This window comes from Dama dama, chromosome 33 (genome assembly GCF_033118175.1).
Source record: "Dama dama isolate Ldn47 chromosome 33, ASM3311817v1, whole genome shotgun sequence".
Lineage (NCBI taxonomy): Eukaryota > Metazoa > Chordata > Mammalia > Artiodactyla > Cervidae > Dama > Dama dama.
This window is the reverse complement of record NC_083713.1, coordinates 60,340,265-60,359,974: the sequence shown is the minus strand read 5'-3', so window position 1 is coordinate 60,359,974 and position 19,710 is coordinate 60,340,265. Positions and strand designations below refer to the sequence as shown.

The 19,710-nt window shown below is 38.1% G+C and overlaps 1 protein-coding gene across 1 annotated transcript in view; it reads left to right on the top strand.

Annotated features, from left to right (window-relative positions):
• Nucleotides 1-19,710, top strand: part of HNMT (histamine N-methyltransferase) — a 38,768-nt gene that overhangs the window by 17,635 nt on the left and 1,423 nt on the right. Inside the window, exons 4-6 of the mRNA XM_061135033.1 lie at nt 6,000-6,107; nt 7,561-7,691; nt 12,467-12,560. Coding sequence (XP_060991016.1) covers nt 6,000-6,107; nt 7,561-7,691; nt 12,467-12,560 — 333 coding nt within the window. The remainder of the gene's footprint in view (nt 1-5,999; nt 6,108-7,560; nt 7,692-12,466; nt 12,561-19,710) is intronic.

Here is a 19,710-nt window from a genome sequence, read left to right as displayed (position 1 = left end):
ATTACTATATATCATGAACTGTGGTAAATTATATCCATATAATGCCTTTAACATTTACAATGACCCTGCAGCATAGACCATATTATTCCTAATTTAGAGATATGTAAAGGGCAGAGATATTAACAAATTTGCATATTTCCATTGAATACTAAATTTGAGTCCAATTTTGTCTCTTTATAGCCTCTAACTTTTCCTTTTTTTTCCTTTTTAATCCAATGACCTTGGAACATTCCTCTGCTATCTCATTAAATATATTCTTAAAATTCAAGGAAATGAAGAAAAATTGTCTGGACAGTATGGACTCCAACCTTTCCCTATTGAAATGGAAAACCAAGTTCTGTTCTTGGAACTGGAGCTGAAGAATAAATTCTAAAAACTTGCAAACATACAGGCATAGTTTATTTTAAAGGATAGAGATACAAAACTCTAAGCACAGACACTGAGAAGGGGTGAAGCACCCCAAAAGGTGCAGATAACAGTAGTTTGTATCTTTATTAGAATTGATCTGTTTGTTTTTGGTTGGTTCGGGGCCAGATGCTTGTAATTTCTGACCAGTTTAAATGTTGCAATATCTAGTTTGTCATTTTTATGGCTTTCTTTTGGTTCCCAGTTTCTCAGTTTCCCCAGACATTGTGTCGCCATCCCTCAACCCGTTCTTAAGACTCCAGACCATCATTTCGGGACCAGATGTATGTTTAAGAGTCAATGGTCTACCTGGAGCTTTTTTTTCCTTGATAAACTGAACAGCAGTTAATGATTGTCTTATCCTGGGTCTGAATGTATTATGATCCTCCAGACCAGGGAAGCATTCTTCTGAATGCCTAGAAACTGGAACAAAGAGTTTAGCTTTAGGTTAAAGAAGTGAGATGCTTACTTGAGAAGAAAAAAATTGAAATTAAAAAAAGGGAACTGAGGTCTCAGAGTCCTATACTGTCTAACAATTTCTGCCTCAGTATTTTTGAACTTTTTCTTTAAGTTCCACTGTCAGAGGTTTCAATTATATATCCTTCTTCAAATAGAGGCATGATGTGTTTAAAATATGGCCTATATGAAAGCAAGATATAATCACAAAAATATCTGATTGTAAAATTAAGTGAAACACTCAACGTAGGTCAGAAAGGAGACATGGAAAGTCATTCTAAAGTTGTGGCTGATTTGATGGACAGGGAAATACAAAGGAAAGAGATTTGTGAGAAGGCAATTTAAAAATTTTAGTTTTCATTTAACTTTCCGAATCAAAAAATCAGCATATTCTATTTGATAGAAAGTAACACAGGAGTGAACAGAAGAGGAAAAATAAATAAATAAATCCACAAACCAGGCTAATAGAAAACAATTTTTGATTCATGCCAACACATGTTAGGATTTCCTAACTTTGCTCAAGCTTCACTTATTGATAAACTGAGAAAATCAGTTACATCATCATAAAATGCCAAGACTGCAAAATCAATGATTTGCTTTGGTAGACACAAAAGGAGGTGAAGGTGGGGGAGAAAGAAAAAGAAAAGACAGGAAGATTGTATATGGGAATAAAGTTGCTTAATCACTACAATTTTCCATTTGTCACAGGAAACTTTGCAGATTTTGTTCTAAAACTAGAAACACACTGCAAGGTTTTAGTAAACTGAAACAGCTGTTGGCCTAAAAGCTTAGGATGTCAACAACAAGTAGTCTATAATTGTCAGAATCATCATTAAGCAATAAGAGATCATATTAGAGCAGAGATTGACCATAAAATGAACAAGTATTGCTTTATTCCCCTTAAACATGGTTTTCTGGACCTGACAGTTAAGATTCCCAGAAGGCTTTGTTATACACAATAAAAGCAGCAGGCTGCTGGCTTCTACATTTCTATTTACCCCTGAATTTGCTAAGAATTTCTGAATTATTTCATTGAGTCACTTCTAGTTACCTTACCCCATTCTTTCAGCATGTTAATTTGGCTTGCGTGCTCTTTCTCAAAAATTAATTTATTTATTTTTGCTGCACTGGGTCTTCATCGTGGTACATGGGCTTTCTCTAACCGCATGGTGTGGAAGCTTCTCTCTAGTTGTGATGCATGGGCTTTTCATTGTGGTGGCTTCTCTTGTTGTGGAACTTGGGCTCCAGAGTGCATAGGTTTCAGTAGTTACAGCGTGAGGGCTCAGTTGCCCCAGGACATGTGGAATCTTAGTTCTTGAACCAGGGATCAAACCCATGTCCCCTGCATTGGAAGACATATTTGTAACCATTGGACCACCAGGCAAGTCCAGCTTGTGTGCTCTTTAAAAGCATTTATAGGGTGCTTAATATCTAATATTGGAACACATTTATACTGTTATGGCCCCTACTCAGAAGAGTTCAGTTGAGAAAGAACAAATGATCTTCTTTCTTTTTTTTTTTTTTGCCATTGTTTGAATCTCTTACTGCTGGCTTATGGTACTTACCTGATAGCTCAGTTGGTAAAATAATCCGCCTGCAATGCAGGAGACCCCAGTTTAACTTTTGTTGGGAAGATCTGCTGGAAAAGGGATAGGCTACCCACTCCAGTATTCTTGGGTTTCCCTTGTGACTCAGCTGGTAAGGAATCTGCCTGCAATGAGGGAGACCTGGGTTCAATCCCTGGGTTGGGAAGATCCCCTGGAGAAAGGAAAGGCTACCTACTCCAGTATTCTGGCCTGGAGAATTTCATGGACTGTATAGTATAGTCCATGAGGTCACAAAGAGTCAGACACGGCTGAGTGACTTTCACTTTCACTTTCATGGTACTATAGTCTGTTAACCCTTCACATGCTTTTCAGTGATTGATGATCAAAGTTGCTCAGTTGCTCAAACTAGCATTTGAGTCCTTGATACCCTTTAACAAACTCATTGGAATCAAGCCTTTGCTTGTTTTACTTAATTCTACAGCAAGATATTTTGTGTGATTATATCTTGTTTTCATGTGGGCCATATTTTAAACACATCATTCCTATATTTGAAGAGGGACATATAATCGAAACCTCTGAGAGTGGAACTTAAGGAAGAATTAAAAGGTTTCAGGTTAATTGGGCCAGCTTTGGAGAAAACTGTCACATAGATTTCTTCATTCTCCACTTCACCTTCCTTCCCCTACTTCCTCCCTACCCTAATCCCCACCCACTCCCATCACCAGTACCTGGTACACTCATTATACCATTAGACCACTCTCTTTTCCTAGTCAGGCATCTTTTGTTCCTGATTTATCTGCCTCATCTCCTTCTTCCAGCCTGCCCAGTCTTATGACCTATGCTTTCTTTCACCTGCCATATCTAACCTTGGAAAGGTTCTGTTAATGCCATTTATGCCAAAATGTTAAAGACTAGTGTCATTTTCATATGCTAGTCTTGCCAGCACATAAGTATTTTAGTGAAGGTCAACATCATAACTAAGAGAATAAAAGTGCAAAACTTCATTTGGAGGCATTAGTAATAGAGAAAGAAGAGAGATTTTTAAAGAGAGGGACTCAATGATAACAATAAAAATAATGAACAGCTAACATTTATTAAGTGCCAACTCTCTTTTGCAGTGTGCTTTATGTGCATTGCCTCATTTAATCCTCACACCCAATAAATTATGTACTATCATTATTGCTGTTTTTCCAATGAGGAAAATAGAGTTTGGAGAGAAAGCAAATGGCTGAAGGTCGTAATATCAAGTCAGGGGATCAGACTATCCAATTATCCTCTCCATCACCATCTCCTTCCTTCTTCCCTCCATGGCCCAACCCAAGCCAGGGTTCTTTCCATGTCTGTCTCTTCCACGAGAACATGATGTTTTTGAGGGCACATGTCTGATACAATTTTTTATCCTTCTTTTATACCTGATATGTTTTATATAATTCTGATCTAGCCTAATTTATCAATTCTACAGCATATTTTTTCACATTTTAATATCTCAGATTGGTATATATCTTCCAGTTGGTGAAATCTTACAATGATAATTGACAGGGTTGTTTTTATTTTCTGACTTAGTGATATAAAAGAAGGGTTGTTTCTATCCTATAATCAATGGCATCTTAGATTTTACTGTAATACAGTCAGTCAGTCAGTTCAGTCACTCAGTCATGTCCAACTCATTGCGACCCCATGAACCGCAGCACACTAGGCCTCCCTGTCTATCACATCCCGGAGTCCACCCAAACCCAAGTCCATTGAGTTGGTGATGCCATCCAACCATCTCATCCTCTGTTGTCCCCTTCTCCTCCTGCCCTCAATCTTTCCCAGCATCAGGGTCTTTTCCAATGAGTCAGTTCTTCGCATCAGGTGGCCAAAGTATTGGAGTTTCAGCTTCAGCATCAGTCCTTCCAATGAACAACCAGGACTGATCTCCTTTAGGATGAACTTGTTGGATCTCCTTGCAGTCTAACGGACTCTCAAGAGTCTTCTCCAACACCACAGTTCAAAAGTATCAATTCTTCAAAGGCTATGGCATAGTCAATAAAGCAGAAATAGATGTTTTTCTGGAATTCTCTTGCTTTTTCGATGATCTAGCAGATGTTGGCGATTTGATCTCTGGCTCCTCTGCCTTTTCTAAAACCAGCTTGAGCATCTGGAAGTTCACAGTTCATGTATTGCTGAAGCCTGGCTTAGAGAATTTTGAGCATTACTTTACTAGCGTGTGAGATGAGTGCAATTGTGTAATACAATAAAAGGTATTAAATACAGTTTACCACTTCTGCTTCAATGACTACACTAAAGCCTTTGACTCTGTGGATCACAACAAACTGTGGAAAATTCTTAAAGAGATGGGAATACCAGACCACTTTGCCTACCTCCTGAGAAACCTGTATGCAGGTCAAGAAGCAACAATTAGAAGTGAACATGGAACAACAGACTGATTCCAAATTGGGAAAGAGTACATCAATACTGTATATTGTCACCCTGCTTATTTAACGTATATACAGAGTACATCATGTGAAATGCAGGACTGGATGAAGCACAAGCTGGAATCAAGATTGTGAAGAGAAATATCAACCACCTCAGATATTCAGATGACACAACCCTAATGGCAGAAAGTGAAGAGGAATTAAGGAGCCTCTTGATGAAAATGAAAAAGAGTGAAAAAGCTGGCTTAAAACTCAACATTCAAAAGACTAAGAACATGACATCTGGTCCCATCACTTCGTGGCAAATAGATGGAGAAACAATGGAACAGTGACAGACTTTATTTTCTCAGGCTCCAAAATCACTGCATATGGTGACTGCAGCCATGAAATTAAAAGATGCTTGCTCCTTGGAAGAAAAGCTATGACCAACTTAGACAGCATATTAAAAAACAGAGACATTACTTTGCCAGAAAAGGTCCATATGGTCAAAGCTATGTTGTTGTTGTTTTTTTTTTCCCCAGTAGTCATGTATGGATGTGAGAGTTGGACCATAAAGAAAGCTGAGTGCCGAAGAATTGATGCTTTTGAATTGTGGTGTTGGAGAAGACTCTTGAGAGTCCCTTGGACTGCAAAGAAACCCAACCAGTCCATCCTACAGGAAATCAGTCCTGAATATTCATTGGAAGGACTGATGCTGAAGCTGAAATTCCAATACTTTGGCCTGACTCATTTGAAAAGACCCTGATGCTGGGAAAGATTGAAGCGGGAGGAAAAGGGGACAACAGTGGAAGAGATGCTTGGATGCCATCACCGACTCGATGGATGTGAGTTTGATCAAGCTCCGGGAGATGGTGAAGGACAGGGAAGCCTGGCGTGCTGCCGACCACAGGTTCGCCAAGAGTTGGACACGACTGAGTGACTGGACTACAGCAACAGCAATACGAATGAATGAATGGCAATCATAACCCTCCTCAAATCACATGTTTAACCTAGCTGTTCTTCATCATAGACACTGTGTCAGGGCAACGGCTGAGTATTCTTCTTTATTTATGCTGGACTTTCCTAGAGAGAGTGAACTACTTGAAATTATTCTTTTCTTTTCTATTCTATTCCATTCTATTCTATTCTTTTCTTTCTGCACCAAGGTGAACTGTTCTATATGCTTTTCTTCTAGGTGAAATTGATCTTGAAATTCTCTCCAAAGTGCAAGCTCAGTACCCAGGAGTTCATATCATCAATGAAGTTGTTGAACCAAGTGCTGAACAAATCACCAAGTACAAAGGTACTTGTAATCCGTGATGTGTGTATGTGTGCACTCAGTTGCTTATGGTGCTGTATATCAATTCCTTTTCTGAAAGGCTTTTCTTCCCACATGCATCCCTCCAGTCACTAACAACATGGTTACTGTGGTACATTCTTTGTAAGCTTATTAAGAGAAGAACCTAATTATATTCTAGGCAGGCATGACTTAAACACCTCAGAATATAAATAGTGACTAGAATCCTTTTTTTTTTTTTTTTTTACTGTCTCTCCATCCATCCACTGGTCATCAACCATTATTTTTGATGTTTATTTTAGAGATAGTCATTAATTCATTCAGAGGTATTTAAACAGAAACCTTACCCTAAAAGCTTATGTGTAATTGGTAACAGCAAGAATCAGCAAACTTTTCTTTGAAAAGGGTCAAATAGTAAGTATCTTAGATTTAGGCCACCTGTTCAGTCACTGAGTCCAACTGTGTCCAACTCTGTGATCCCATGGACTGCAGCACACCAGGCTCCTCTGTCCTCCACTATCTCCCAGAGTTTGCTCCAATTCGTGTCCACTGAGTTGGTGATGCTATCTAACCATCTCATCCACATGATCCCTGTCACAACTAATTAGCTCTGTCACTGAACACCAAAGCCAGCCAGAGACAATCCATACACTAATGTGTGCGGCTATGTAGCAGTAAAATTTTACTTATAAACATTAAATTTGAATTTTATATCATTTTTACCTATCATGAAGTACTATTCTTCTTTTGATTTTGTTCAACCATTTAACAGTTTAATGGCATAAAATATGAAGGACAGAAGCATGAAGTCGGGAAGGAGAGTAATGTATATTTTTAGCTTGCAGTCTATTTAAAAATAGGTAGTAAGTCAGATATGGTCCATGGCACAGTTTACTGATTCCTGAGTTATAGAATCATATCACCTGTTTTATGTCAATTCTCCATTGATAAAATTCACCAGTTGATTTCCCATTAACACTTGAGATAATGTGCCTATACACAGCTTCCTTGGTGACTCAGTGATAAAGAATCCTCCTGCAGTGCAGGAGAGGCAGGTTCGATCCCTGGGTCAGGAAAATCCCCTGGAGAAGGTAATGGCAACCTGCTCCAGTATTCTTGCCTGGGAAACCCCATGGACAGAGGAGCCTAGTGGGCTACAGTCCACGGTGTCGCAGAAGAGTTGGATGTGACTTACCAACTAAACAACAACAATATTGCCTATGTCTGGTCAGTGTTCTCATAATTATTTCTTATTGGCTCTTTAGTTATCTCTAATTTCATTTAATGCTAGAGGAAAAACTAGAATGAACTCTCTGGTCTTCTGGAGCTACATAAAAAAGAAAAATGTGCTTTATATCTGTTGTGTATATAATATTGATTGCATTAAAATTCTAAATGGAAATGGGTTCCAAATTTGCAATTAAAATGGATGGTGAGCCACCTTTTCTCCATATTTTAGAGCTTGTAGCCAAGACATCAAACCTTGAGAACATAAAGTTTGCTTGGCATAAGGAGACATCATCTGAATATCAAAATAGAATGATGGAGCAAAAAGAACTTCAGAGGTGGGACTTTATTCATATGATTCAGGTAAGAAATATTTATTGTTATATACTCTCAGAAAAAAAGATTCTTCAGAAATATTTCAGGGTACTTAATATTCTAACTTTTAAAAGAAAAATGAAAATCTGATTTCTGATTTTATAAGTGAACATCACCTGTCCAAACTGAGAATGGACCAACATCCCAGAGTTTTTCTGAATCCTCTTGCTTTTGCCTTCTGTTCATGACCTGGCAAGTGTGTATGCAACAAAGGGGCAGGCTAGATGATTCCTTGGGTCAACAAAGTATTACTGACATCAGTCTTTCTGCCAGAATTTATTTCCATGGTCCAGCTAATAGTGTATTTCTTAGAAATACAATAGTGTATTTCTTCTAAAGGGAGTGCCTCTTCAGTAGATGATATTGGGACATATTTCCAGAGGTCACTGATGTATCTGAATAGCATATAGGTGGATAGGCTTGGGTGCTGGCTACCATTAGAAGATGTACATATTTTAGAAAAACCATGATGAACAAGATGCTTTCTGCTTTCTATAATCTACAAGCACAGTCATCCCAAAGGAATAAGCTCTTTTGTAGACTTTTTAAAAATTGAAATATAACTGATTTACAATGTTGTGTCAATCTCTGCTGTATAGCAAAGTGATTCAGTTATACACCTATGCTGCTGCTAAGTCACTTCAGTTGTGTCCGACTCTGTGCGACGCCATCCCTGGGATTCTCCAGGCAAGAACGCTGGAGTGGGTTGCCATATACACCTATAGACACTCTTTATTTTTATATTCTTTTCCATTGTGGTTTATCACAGGATATTGAATATAGTTTTGTGCTATATGTTTGGACCTTGTTGATTATCAGTTCTAAATGTATTAATAATAGCCCGTATCTACCAACCCCAAAATCCCAGTCCATCCCTCTCCCTCCCCACCTCCCCCTTGGCAACCACAAGTCTGGTATCTATGTCTATGAGTCTGTTTCTCTTTTGTAGACGGGTTTATTTGTGCCATATTTTAGATTCCACATGTAAGTGATGTCATATGGTATTTGTCTTTCTGACTTACTTTCTGACTTACTTAGTATGATAATCTCTAGGTCCATCCATGTTGCTGTAAATGGCATTATTTCATTCTTTTTTATGGCTGAGCAGCCTTCCATTGTATATATGTACCACATCTTCTTTATCCATTTGTCTGTTAATAGACATTTAGGATATTTCCATGTTTCGGCTGTTGCAAACAGTGCTACTGTGAATGTAGGGTGCATGTATCTTTTTGAATTATAGTTTTGTAGGTATATTCCCAGGAATGGGACTGTTGGATCATATGGTAATTCTAGTTTCAGTTTTCTGAGGAACCTCAATATTGTTTTCCATAGTGGTTGTATCAACAGTTAGGGGGATTCCCTTTTCTCCACACCCTCTTCATACTTATTTGTAGAGTTTTTAATGATGGTCATTTTGACTAGTGTGAAGTGGTAACTCATTGTAGTTTTGATTTGCATTTCTCTAATAATTAGTGATGCTGAGCATCTTTTCATGTACCTACTGGTCATCTGTATGTCTTCTTTGGAGAAATGCCTATTAAAATATTCTGCCCAGTTTTTGATTGGGTTGTATTTCCTGTTGTTAAGTTGTATGAACTGTTTGTATATTTTAGAGGTTAAGCCAAAAGGAACAGACTTCTAAAAATTACAGGAAGAAATGACTTCAGGGTTGGCGTATCTAGGCAATTCTACATCTTTGCTTTCTTAGCAGACAAATCGTTTAACTATAAGGGAGTGCTTTCAACACTGCCCAGCAAACCTAAGATGTTTCTCTACTAGACTTGCTTTTCTATCTTCTCATATAGTTGGCCCTTGCATAACACAGATTTGAATTATGTGGGTCCATTTGTATGCTAATTTTTTCTTTTTAAATTATTTTTTTCTTTTGACCACACCACAGGGCTTGTGAGAGCTTAGTTGCCCAACCAGGGATTGAACCCATGCTCTCTATAATGGAAGCACCGAGTCCAAACCACTGGACCTCCAGGGAATTCCCTGGATTTTTTCAGCAGTAAATGCTGCATGACTGGATATGGAACTCCAAAAATGCATATGTTATATGTGAATTTTTGACTACACAGAAAGTTGGTACCCTAATCCCTGCCTGTTCAAGGCTCAACTGTGTAACTATTTCATACCTTCTTCTTTCTCCTTACAACTCCTGTAACCCCTTCTTTGCCACTGGTTGCCAGTTGATGACCTCCCTTCCTACTCTATAGTGAAACGAGAAATGATCAGGTAGAAAATCATCTTTTACTCACCACATTTATAGAGATGCACCTGTACCCACCATTTCTTTCTTCTTATTACAAAAGCCTCCCGGGAATCCTCTTGTACTGTTGGTGGGAGCGTAAACTGATACAGCCACTATGGAGAACAGTGTGGAGGGTCCTCAGGAAATCTAAAAATAGAACTATCATGCTGTGCTTAATCGCCTAGTCACGTCCGACTCTTTGCGACCCCATAGACTGTAGCCAGCCAGCCTCCTCTATCCATGGGGAGAACACTCCATGTATTTGTACACTGCATACTCCATGTATTCTCCCCATGTGGGTTGAGTTCTCAACCCACTCCAGTGTTCTCCAGGCAAGAATACTGGAGTAGGCTGCCATGCCACAGGTCAGATTGAACTCAGATTACAGATGGATTACATTACAGATTGTAATGGATTGCATTACAGATGGATTCTTTACCATCTGAGCCACCAGGGAAGCCCGAGAATGCTGGAATGGGTAGCCTATCCCTTCTCCCGGGGATCTTCCCAACCCCAGAATCGAACTGGGACTTCCTGCATTGCATGTGAATTCTTTACCAACTGAGCTACCAGGGAAACCCAGAACTACCATGTGACTCAGCAATTGCACTATGGGGCCTATACCCAGAGAAAACCGAAATTCAAACAGATACATGCACCCCAGTGTTCATAGCAACGCTATAGAGACAGAGGTACAGAGAACAAATAAACGGATACCAAGGGAGAACGGGGTGGGTGGGATGAATTGGGAGATTGGCATTGACACATATACACTACTGATACTATGGATAAAAGCTAACTAATGTAAACCTACTGTATAGCAAAGGGAACTCTACTTAAGGCGGTCTGAAAGGGAGGGCATATATGTATATGTACGTCTGATTGATTCTGCTTACAGTAGAAGCTAACACAATACTGTAAAACAACTATATTCCCCCCAAAATTAATTTTAAAAACAACAAAAGCCTCCCTTTATCAAAAGCCAATCCCTTCACATATGCTCTGAATCCCATTCCTCACTTGTTATAAAATGGTGCAACTTCAGAGATCGTTCTCCAGTTTCTCTCAAAACCTCCACATCTGTTCTTTCTTCCCTATCTCTGCTTCCTCTGCACTACCACTGTCTTCCTCTCGGTCTACTCTGCACTTTTCTGTGTTATATCTCTGTCTCTTCATTGCTCCTTACAGCCCTAACATCCTCATGGCATCTTTCAGCTTAATATTCATAGTCAACTGCAGAGAATCTGTGTCTATTAGATCAAATTTCAGAGCATCTGCTATGATCGGCCTCCTCTTTTTGAGCCAGGTCATGTCAAGGATTATTAGCGATCTTGTGGACCAGCTGCCTCTGGGTACCCGTCTATATGTTCCCTGTGTGAACAGCATGGAGTGACATGATACTAAGTATGGCCTCTGAGACTGCACAGGCCATGTGCAGGTCCCTTGGATTTCATTCATTCACGTGAGGGAGGCATAGCTCAGGTTATTTTTGCGTTATGCAGTAAATTCTATCATGTGTGTGTGCATGCTCAGTCGTGTTCAACTCTTTGTGATCCCGTAGAGCCTGCCATGCTCTTCTGTCCATGGAATTTTCCAGGCAAAAATACTGGAGAAGGTTATCATTTCCTACTCCAGGGTATCTTCCCAACCCAGGGATTGAACCCATGTCTCTTGCATCTCCTGCATTGGCAGGTAGATTATTTACCACTGCACCACCTGGGAAGCCCATAAAAAAAATTGAATAAAATATTGAATTCTTGTCTGAAAGGGTAGAAGATAAGACATAAAAAGTAAGTATCTATGTGGGGTAGATTCCAGGGCTATAAGCCCTCAGGGAAAAATTTCCATTGCCCATGTATAATTCCAGGCTCTATCTGTGTTAGGTGGAAAGGCCTCTCCCTGCAATTCACCAGAGATCGCTCAGAGTTATTTAAAATGGGTGGACTGACACCTATCCCCTTGTGATGATGCTGCAACCTTAGGCTTTATCCAGTCCATTTTCCTAGAGAATCTGTCAACATCAAAGCTTGTTGCATTTTCTGTGATTTAAAAAAAAAACATTGGTGAGCATATGGTAAAGCTAGTGCAAAGGGCTTAATTTTGAAGCAACGTTCCATGAAATGGAATGTTTTTATGGTGCCAGCACCATTTTCTCCCAGAAGAACTACAATTCACAAAATATAGAGAAAGCACAGAATCAATGCCCCCATGTGGAGTAGAGACTGTCTGAAGCTATAAATGTTTGTGTTACAGAAGCCAGAAAGAGCAATTTTAAACTATTTGATTCTCGTTGAGTAAATACCATAGTTTCCCCTATCCCCAAATATTTTCTCTCATTATTATTCTCTCTCTCCATATAACATCTTTAACTTCTAAATTTCTTACGTATTTTGTTGAGTAAAAACCCACTCAACTTGAAAATCAAATCTTCTAGTGAGTATCTAGTCTGAGCAACAAAGACATTGACATAGAAATGTGCCTCATTTCTCTTTTCCTTCATTTCTAGATGCTGTATTATGTTAAAGACATCCCAGCTACCCTGAAATTCTTCCATAGTCTCTTAGCTACCAATGCTAAGATGCTCATTATTCTTGTGTCAGGTAAGTTATTTTCCTTCCACCTAAATTTTCAAAAACCAATAGTTCATGAATGCATGTGTTTGAAGGCTGATGGTATATTTCATCTTCATTATGAAATTTTTGACCTGGCTTATGGTCATAGTCAATTAATTAACACAGTATTAGGAAAGTCCTTCAAACTTTCGATTTAGGATTTCCAGTGGAAATAAGTATCTGTTTCATCTTCCTCTTGAGAAAGTATATCTTTGTTGTCCATATATAAATTATTTTTTATATAACATACAGCAAATACAACTGATAGGAATTCTTTTGAGGAGACTAAAAATAGAAAATATTTCTATTTACCTCCTTTTTGTCCCTTAAATGTCTCTTTCCCTTCTGTGATGTTTAAATAATAAATAAAAAAAAGGTTGAAATATTTGTGACACTGTCAAATATTTGATTAATTTGCATTTCTAGAGCCACTGTCAATGTTGTTCATTATAGGTTTTCTCAAATAACTATCAAAAATAGCTAATGATTCACTTGTTTGGTTTTGTGCTGTTGTGTTATTTTCCAAAGACGGCATTTGATCATACTTTGTTCCCAGTGATACAATTAAGTATCACACAGAGAACCTAAATAAACAGATTAGCAAATAAAACACTGACACTGTTGAATTCATTAATTCACTACTTCATTCAGCAGTCTTTATGGATTGTTCACACAGTGCTATTCAGGTTGACTCTAGATATATGGCAGCCTCTATCTTCCTAAATTTATACCAGACCCTATAATCAAAAACTACATCATAAAATTCATTTATTCTTAAATATGAGGAATGGCTTTAAGGATGGCAAACATAGTTGTTGCCTATAATACTAGCTTTGAATTTATGTGGGATTCTGGCAAATGAAATTTCCTGTACACAACCTCTTCTGCAAGGGAACATTTGATATACTATTTTTATCTCAGGTTAGTTAAAAATACTCATTTATGTGGGAAAGCTCTATCTTCCCATTTAGGAGGGCTTATGTAAAGTGGATGTTTCCCACTAACCTCTCTCCAAATGAGGACACTTGGATAAAGCACTTTGAACATTTAGGAATACAAAAGTAAATTTAGTTATCAACACTGAGTTGATAACTCAGTCTATTCTTGATAATCTGTATCAATAATACAGAAAGTGTTGCAGACAGAAATAACAGTTCATCCAGCAGTCATATATGTCTGATTTTAGAATATATTTCACATCAAATGAAGATCCACTTTATTTATATTTCATTTATCCTTAAATATTTTCAGAAGTTATGTATTTGAGTGTCAGAAGGCAGCTCTCTTGTGAATATACACGTACCAATAAGAAAAAACCAGCCTAAGGTTTACAAAGTAGCGTGAGTAGTCTACAAGCAACTGAAAATTGACTTAGTGCTCTTATGGATACAGTATTTTGCTGGCTACATCACGAATATAGTTACTAGAATCAAAAACCATTTAGCTTTCATCAAAAAAGTATTTTTAGTCAAAAATTATTCACTCTGCATTTTATGGTAGAAATATTTTACTAACTTTTTCAGTACAGAGCTTACAGTTCTTCCTGACTGCACAGAGGGGGAGGCAGGTGTCGCAGAGAAGAAAACATTGTTCATGGATAATCCTTTTAGCTCAGGGCTTTTCCTAAGATACCAACTCTTCACTTTCCCTTTTCACCCCTTCTTACTTGTTACATAGAGCAGTTTAACTCCCCTTTGCTCTTCCTCTCTGACCTAGATAAACCTGTTCACCTATAAACCTATCTTAACAGTAATGTATTTCTCTGAGAAAAATTGTATTGGCCCCTTGGTGTAAGGAAGTAGCTGAAGTTCCCCTTTTCAAAAAGAGCAGTAATTGCCTTGTTGCATTAATAAAGCTGATACAAATATATATGGGTCAGCTTTTAGAAAAATAAATTATGGTCAATTTCCAACAGTGAAAACAAATTTAGTCACAAGAAGATTTGTCTTATATCATTGTCAATTAACATGTATAGAATTGATCCACATTGTCATTAGTAACTTGTTCATTTCATAGAATCACTACAAATCCCTATGTGCCAGACCAGTCTGCTAACCTGTGGATAGTAGACTGGTGTGATCCCCAGGTCATCTGAGGTGCCTGATCAACTTCCGATCTCATTCCTGTTTAATAAAACCCATTATCCTAAACTGCCTTCTCAACCCAAACTATAACTCTTGAAACCCCATTCTCCGTACTTACCCAATGAAAACATGCCTTAAACTTGACTATTACCTTAAAACTTGGAAGACCTACACCAAAATGGTTCATACAAGCCTCTGTTTTTACTCAGGTTGTTCATGTCCCTTTGTAAATGAAATCTGTTCATTATTACCTAGAAGTGGCTCTGGCTTTGTGGTAAAGAATCTGCCTGCCAATGCAGGAGACCTAGGTTCAATATTGGGTTGAGGAGATCCCTTGGAAAAGGAAATGACAACCGACTTCAGTATTCTTGCCTGGGAAATCCTATGGACAAGAGGAGCCTGGTGGGCTACAGTTCATGGGGTGGCAAAAGAGTCAGACATGGCTTAGTGACTAAACAACAACAACCTAGAAGTGAAGACGTTTGTTTGTATATTTCCTTTGTTTCAGCAATATTGTCTTCCATGGCCTTATGGCAATATAGCAACCGAGTGCTCCTTGCAAACAGACTCGGAGAAGCCTAGCACTAGTCACTCAATTAAATTTCCATGAGCACTCAATGAGCTGGTATCTCAGCAAGGCACATAATGGTATGTCTGGATTACCATGTTGCTCTAAAGGTCATCTTAAATATGCTCCATAGCTAAGGTTTCTGCTTGTCCATTCCATTAGACAGCGACCTGAACTGATGTGTTATCTCTCTGAATAAACTGAATTACTCAGTTATTTGAGTACCATATGGAAACCTATTTTTGCAATTTATTCAATCGTAAGATAATGAAATATGGGATCTGTTTCTAGATTTAATTATGCAGGGCACCTAGCTTGGTTAAGGTGACAAGTGCATTCAGCATATTAAAAATATAGCTTGTAGTCTTGGTCTCAGGCTGTCTGAATAGGATAGCTATTGTGCAGATTTGGTTCATTCAGCTTTTATTGAGCTCCTCTAATCCATCATTAGGTAGACATAAATTTGAGCAAACTCTGGGAGATAGTGGAGGACACAGGAGCCTGGCACGCTACAGTCCATGGGGTCGCATAAGAGTTGTCCTTGACTTAATGACTAAACAACAACAGTTCCTCACTGCTAGGCTCTGAGGTTGCAAAGATAACTATTACTCCTCCTCTGCCTTTGATAGACTCCTAATCCAATGGAGGATTGAGAGGTGTAAACACTTTCAGCAGTGTGCTAATTTCTTATCAGAGGCAAATGGGGAGTTTTTAAGGAGAGTTTCTGGAGAGCAGGAGTTCTGCTCTCTAGACCCAGATTTTGGCAAAACCCTTGGCACCTAGAAGAACACACCCAGTGAATATATTTGAATTGAAAAATGAAAATGTTAGTAGCTAAGTAGTGTCTGACTTATTTGTGACTCCATGGAGCCTCCTTCCCAACCCAGGAGTCAAAATGAATGATTATTTATTATTTCTTCTTTACAATATCCTAACTACAACTGATTCTGAATGTCCATCCAAAAAAAAAAAGAGAGAGAGAGAAAGAGACCATGTTTTAGCTAAAATTTACTACATGATAGGCATGGAATCAGGGAATATAGAGAGTGCTAGAGATTTGAAGATGGACTTAATAAACAGGAGTAAAAGACTCAGTAAAGAAGATACACATATTGACAGACAAACAGTGCATGCTAAAAGAGGCAAACAAAAGCACAGATGAGTAGGCAAGTGAAACTAATTAGGAAAAGGAAGAGAAATTATATTCAGAATTAAATGACAGTGTTTTACTGGTCAGCCTATTTGAATATATGGTGCTTGAAGGAACAGAAGCTTTCCTCTGGTTCCAAAGAAGCCACTGAAGAATTAGCCCATATGAGTAGACAGTCATTTATTTATAATGAACAGAAGTTTCTGATTATAGAGACAAAAGATCTGATTTGGGGATGAAAAAGAAAAGAAATAAGAAGAGGTATATTTTAAAAATGAGTATCCCACACTAAAACAAAGTCAGTGGCATGTTTTTCTGCAAATGTAGTAACCAGGCATTAGTTGAGAGAGTTGCTATTAATAATTAAAATGCAACTTATCTGGTTAAGGGAGATCAGTGACGTTTTGTTTCCTGACCTCTCCTTATGTGACTAAGGAAGGAAGCAAATCATAGTGTGTTATTTTTAATACAGTGTGTGGAGGGGAAGGACCTGGTTTATATCATGTTGAATACAAAAGTAACACCATATGTTGTGCCCACCTAGAGCCATTATGATAATGTATCAATCAGAAAGTGTCTAATTGCTCAGCTTAGAAGTGGCTCTGAGTCACCAAACACTGACACCAACAAATGCTCTGCAATTAGTGTTTGGCTCTTTTCTCTCTACCAGGTTTAAAAAATAATAATGATAATGCTAACAGAGCCTCTTCTTAACCACGGAAATATTTATTCTCTTATAAAGTCTTATTTGTAGGCAAATTCTTATTTGGGCAGACAATCACTGTCTTTGGAATGAAAAATTTTTTTAATATATACTCATGACCCTCATTTTTTTTTTCACTGAACTGAGGTTTCTTATTTTTTAATTTTTCTGCTTCATTCCAATTCTACCTTCTCCTAAAGCATACCCTGAAGTTATCACCCTCTTCTGCAATATTAGTGGAACATCAGTTATCTAGGCTATTTATTATTTACCGTTTCCTGCCTTGGCTGTTCTCTTCTATTGAACTGAATCAGGAGACTTTGGCCAAGCTCATGGATGAGCCCCAAATCCTGCAATTACATGAAGAACCATGTGGGTAGGTAGTGTTCGTATACTTTTCTGAGAGTCTGATTACTTTCAATACATGGTAACGGAGCTTTCGGAACCAAAACATTCATGCCTTTGAGATCTTAACTCTTAATCATGGAAACTCATAGAAAATATAGATCCATTCTTATATTGCTTTGGCCAAGTCCAGCTTAATTTCCTGACACTTCAGCAATGTTTACTATATGCCATTCATGGTTTTAAGTGCCTTAACTCAGTGAAAATCCTTGGAACAATCCTATGAATATATTCTAGTATCATCCTTGATTTACAGATGATAAAACTGAGACACAGGTTCATAAAGCTGGTAAGAGGAAAAGCCAAGCTTTACCCTCAGAAAATCAGGGTTTAGAGACCACTCTTAATGCACTGTATCCACTGTATATATAACAGCCCAGTATTACATGCTTTTATTAGAAGGTCCATAAAATTCTCTTTTGTTTTAATTTTTATTATTATAGATTTTTTTTCTTTTTCTTTTTTTATTAGTTGGAGGCTAATTACTTCACAACATTTCAGTGGGTTTTGTCATACATTGATATGAATCAGCCATAGAGTTACACGTATTCCCCATCCCGATCCCCCCCTTCCACCTCCCTCTCCACCCGATTCCTCTGGGTCTTCCCAGTGTATTATAGATTTTTGAATAGCAAGTTTGTTTTTTCACAGTCTCAAGGTTACAACCAGTGGAAATATCAAATTAATTCCATTTAATGTTCATTTATTTTCTAAGCACATATTACACATCTGCTATGTGCTTGCCATTGTGCAATGATTTACTTCAATTATCTTATTTAATATTTGCAGTTGCAACAAGTATAGTTATCTCTGTCTTATAAATAAGAAACCTGAGGTTCTGAAAGACTGAATAGCAAACCTCATGTCATCATGAAGAGTCACAGGAACAATCCAACCTCTCTCTCCCTCAGATTCTGTATCTCTTAGCTGCTACACTGGGCCAGACTTTCAATTAAATACATCATACACTGCTAATATACCTTCTAAAGCTAGGGACAGAATTTTTAAACTCAACTGAGGTGTTGCAGTCCAAGGCAGCATCTTGTAAGTGTACAGACCTGAGAGGCTACCTCATCTTTGGTTTGAGTAAATTATCATTGTACTTGCTGTGCTTTCTTCCATTTCAGTTTTTACTCAGACCCTTTCCTCCGAACCAGACTAACATAAACAATTGCCTTCCTCTTATCACAACCTGAATATCCAAGAGATAGCTCAACTTTTATACTTCCAAAACAAGATGCCTGGTAAAACATTGAAAAATGTTCCTCCCTCATTCTTCCCATTTCTAACGGCAGTTCTCTCTTTTCAGATGCTTGGGCCAAAATCACTGAGGTCATCACTGATTCTTTTCTTTCTTTCACGATCCAAATTGTTATTGCTAACAATATACAAATCACTAGCAAATGGCATTGGCTCTAGGAGTGTAATATATAATGCATATATAGATATACATATACATTTATATATATATATATATATGAAGCAACCATTTCTCATTATTTCCAATCTTGCTGTTTCAACTTACCATCATCTATCACCCAGATTTTTGCAGCAGCTTTCTTACTGTTCTTCCTGCTTCTGTCCTTATACCCCTGTTCTCATCTGTGTGGCCAAAGTGACCTTAAGAAAATGTAAATCAGGTCAAGTCACTCTAATGCTGTGTCATCTGATATGTAAGTCACAGATGGCTATTGAAAGTGAAATGAATTAAAATGAAATAGCACTTAAAATTCATTTCCTTAGTCAGACTAGCCATAGTTCACACGTTCCAGAACCATAACGTGGTTAGTGGCTACCATATTGGACAATGCAAATTTGGCACATGTCCAGGAGTCCATAACAGTCTACTAGACAGCACTACAATGGCTTCCCATCTTTTCCTATGTGATTTAGCACCCAATCCACTCCTCACCATCACCCAACCTCATCTCTTTCCATTCTCCCCTTGGTTCAATTCCAGTCTCACTGGCTTTCTCGCTAGTTCTTAATGTGCCAAGCATGTCCCTGCTTCAGGTCCTTTGCAGTTGCTCTTCTCTCTACCTGGAGTAACCTTCCTCCTGATAGATTACCACATATCTATGTGCCTTGCTGGCATGTCTGTGCTCAAATGTTACATTATTAGAAAGAATGTCTGTGACCATGCTATATGAAGCAGCAATCCATCCAACTCTGTGATCCCCCTTATCTCTTGCTTAGATTTGTTTTTCGTTAGCACTTTGCACTATCTG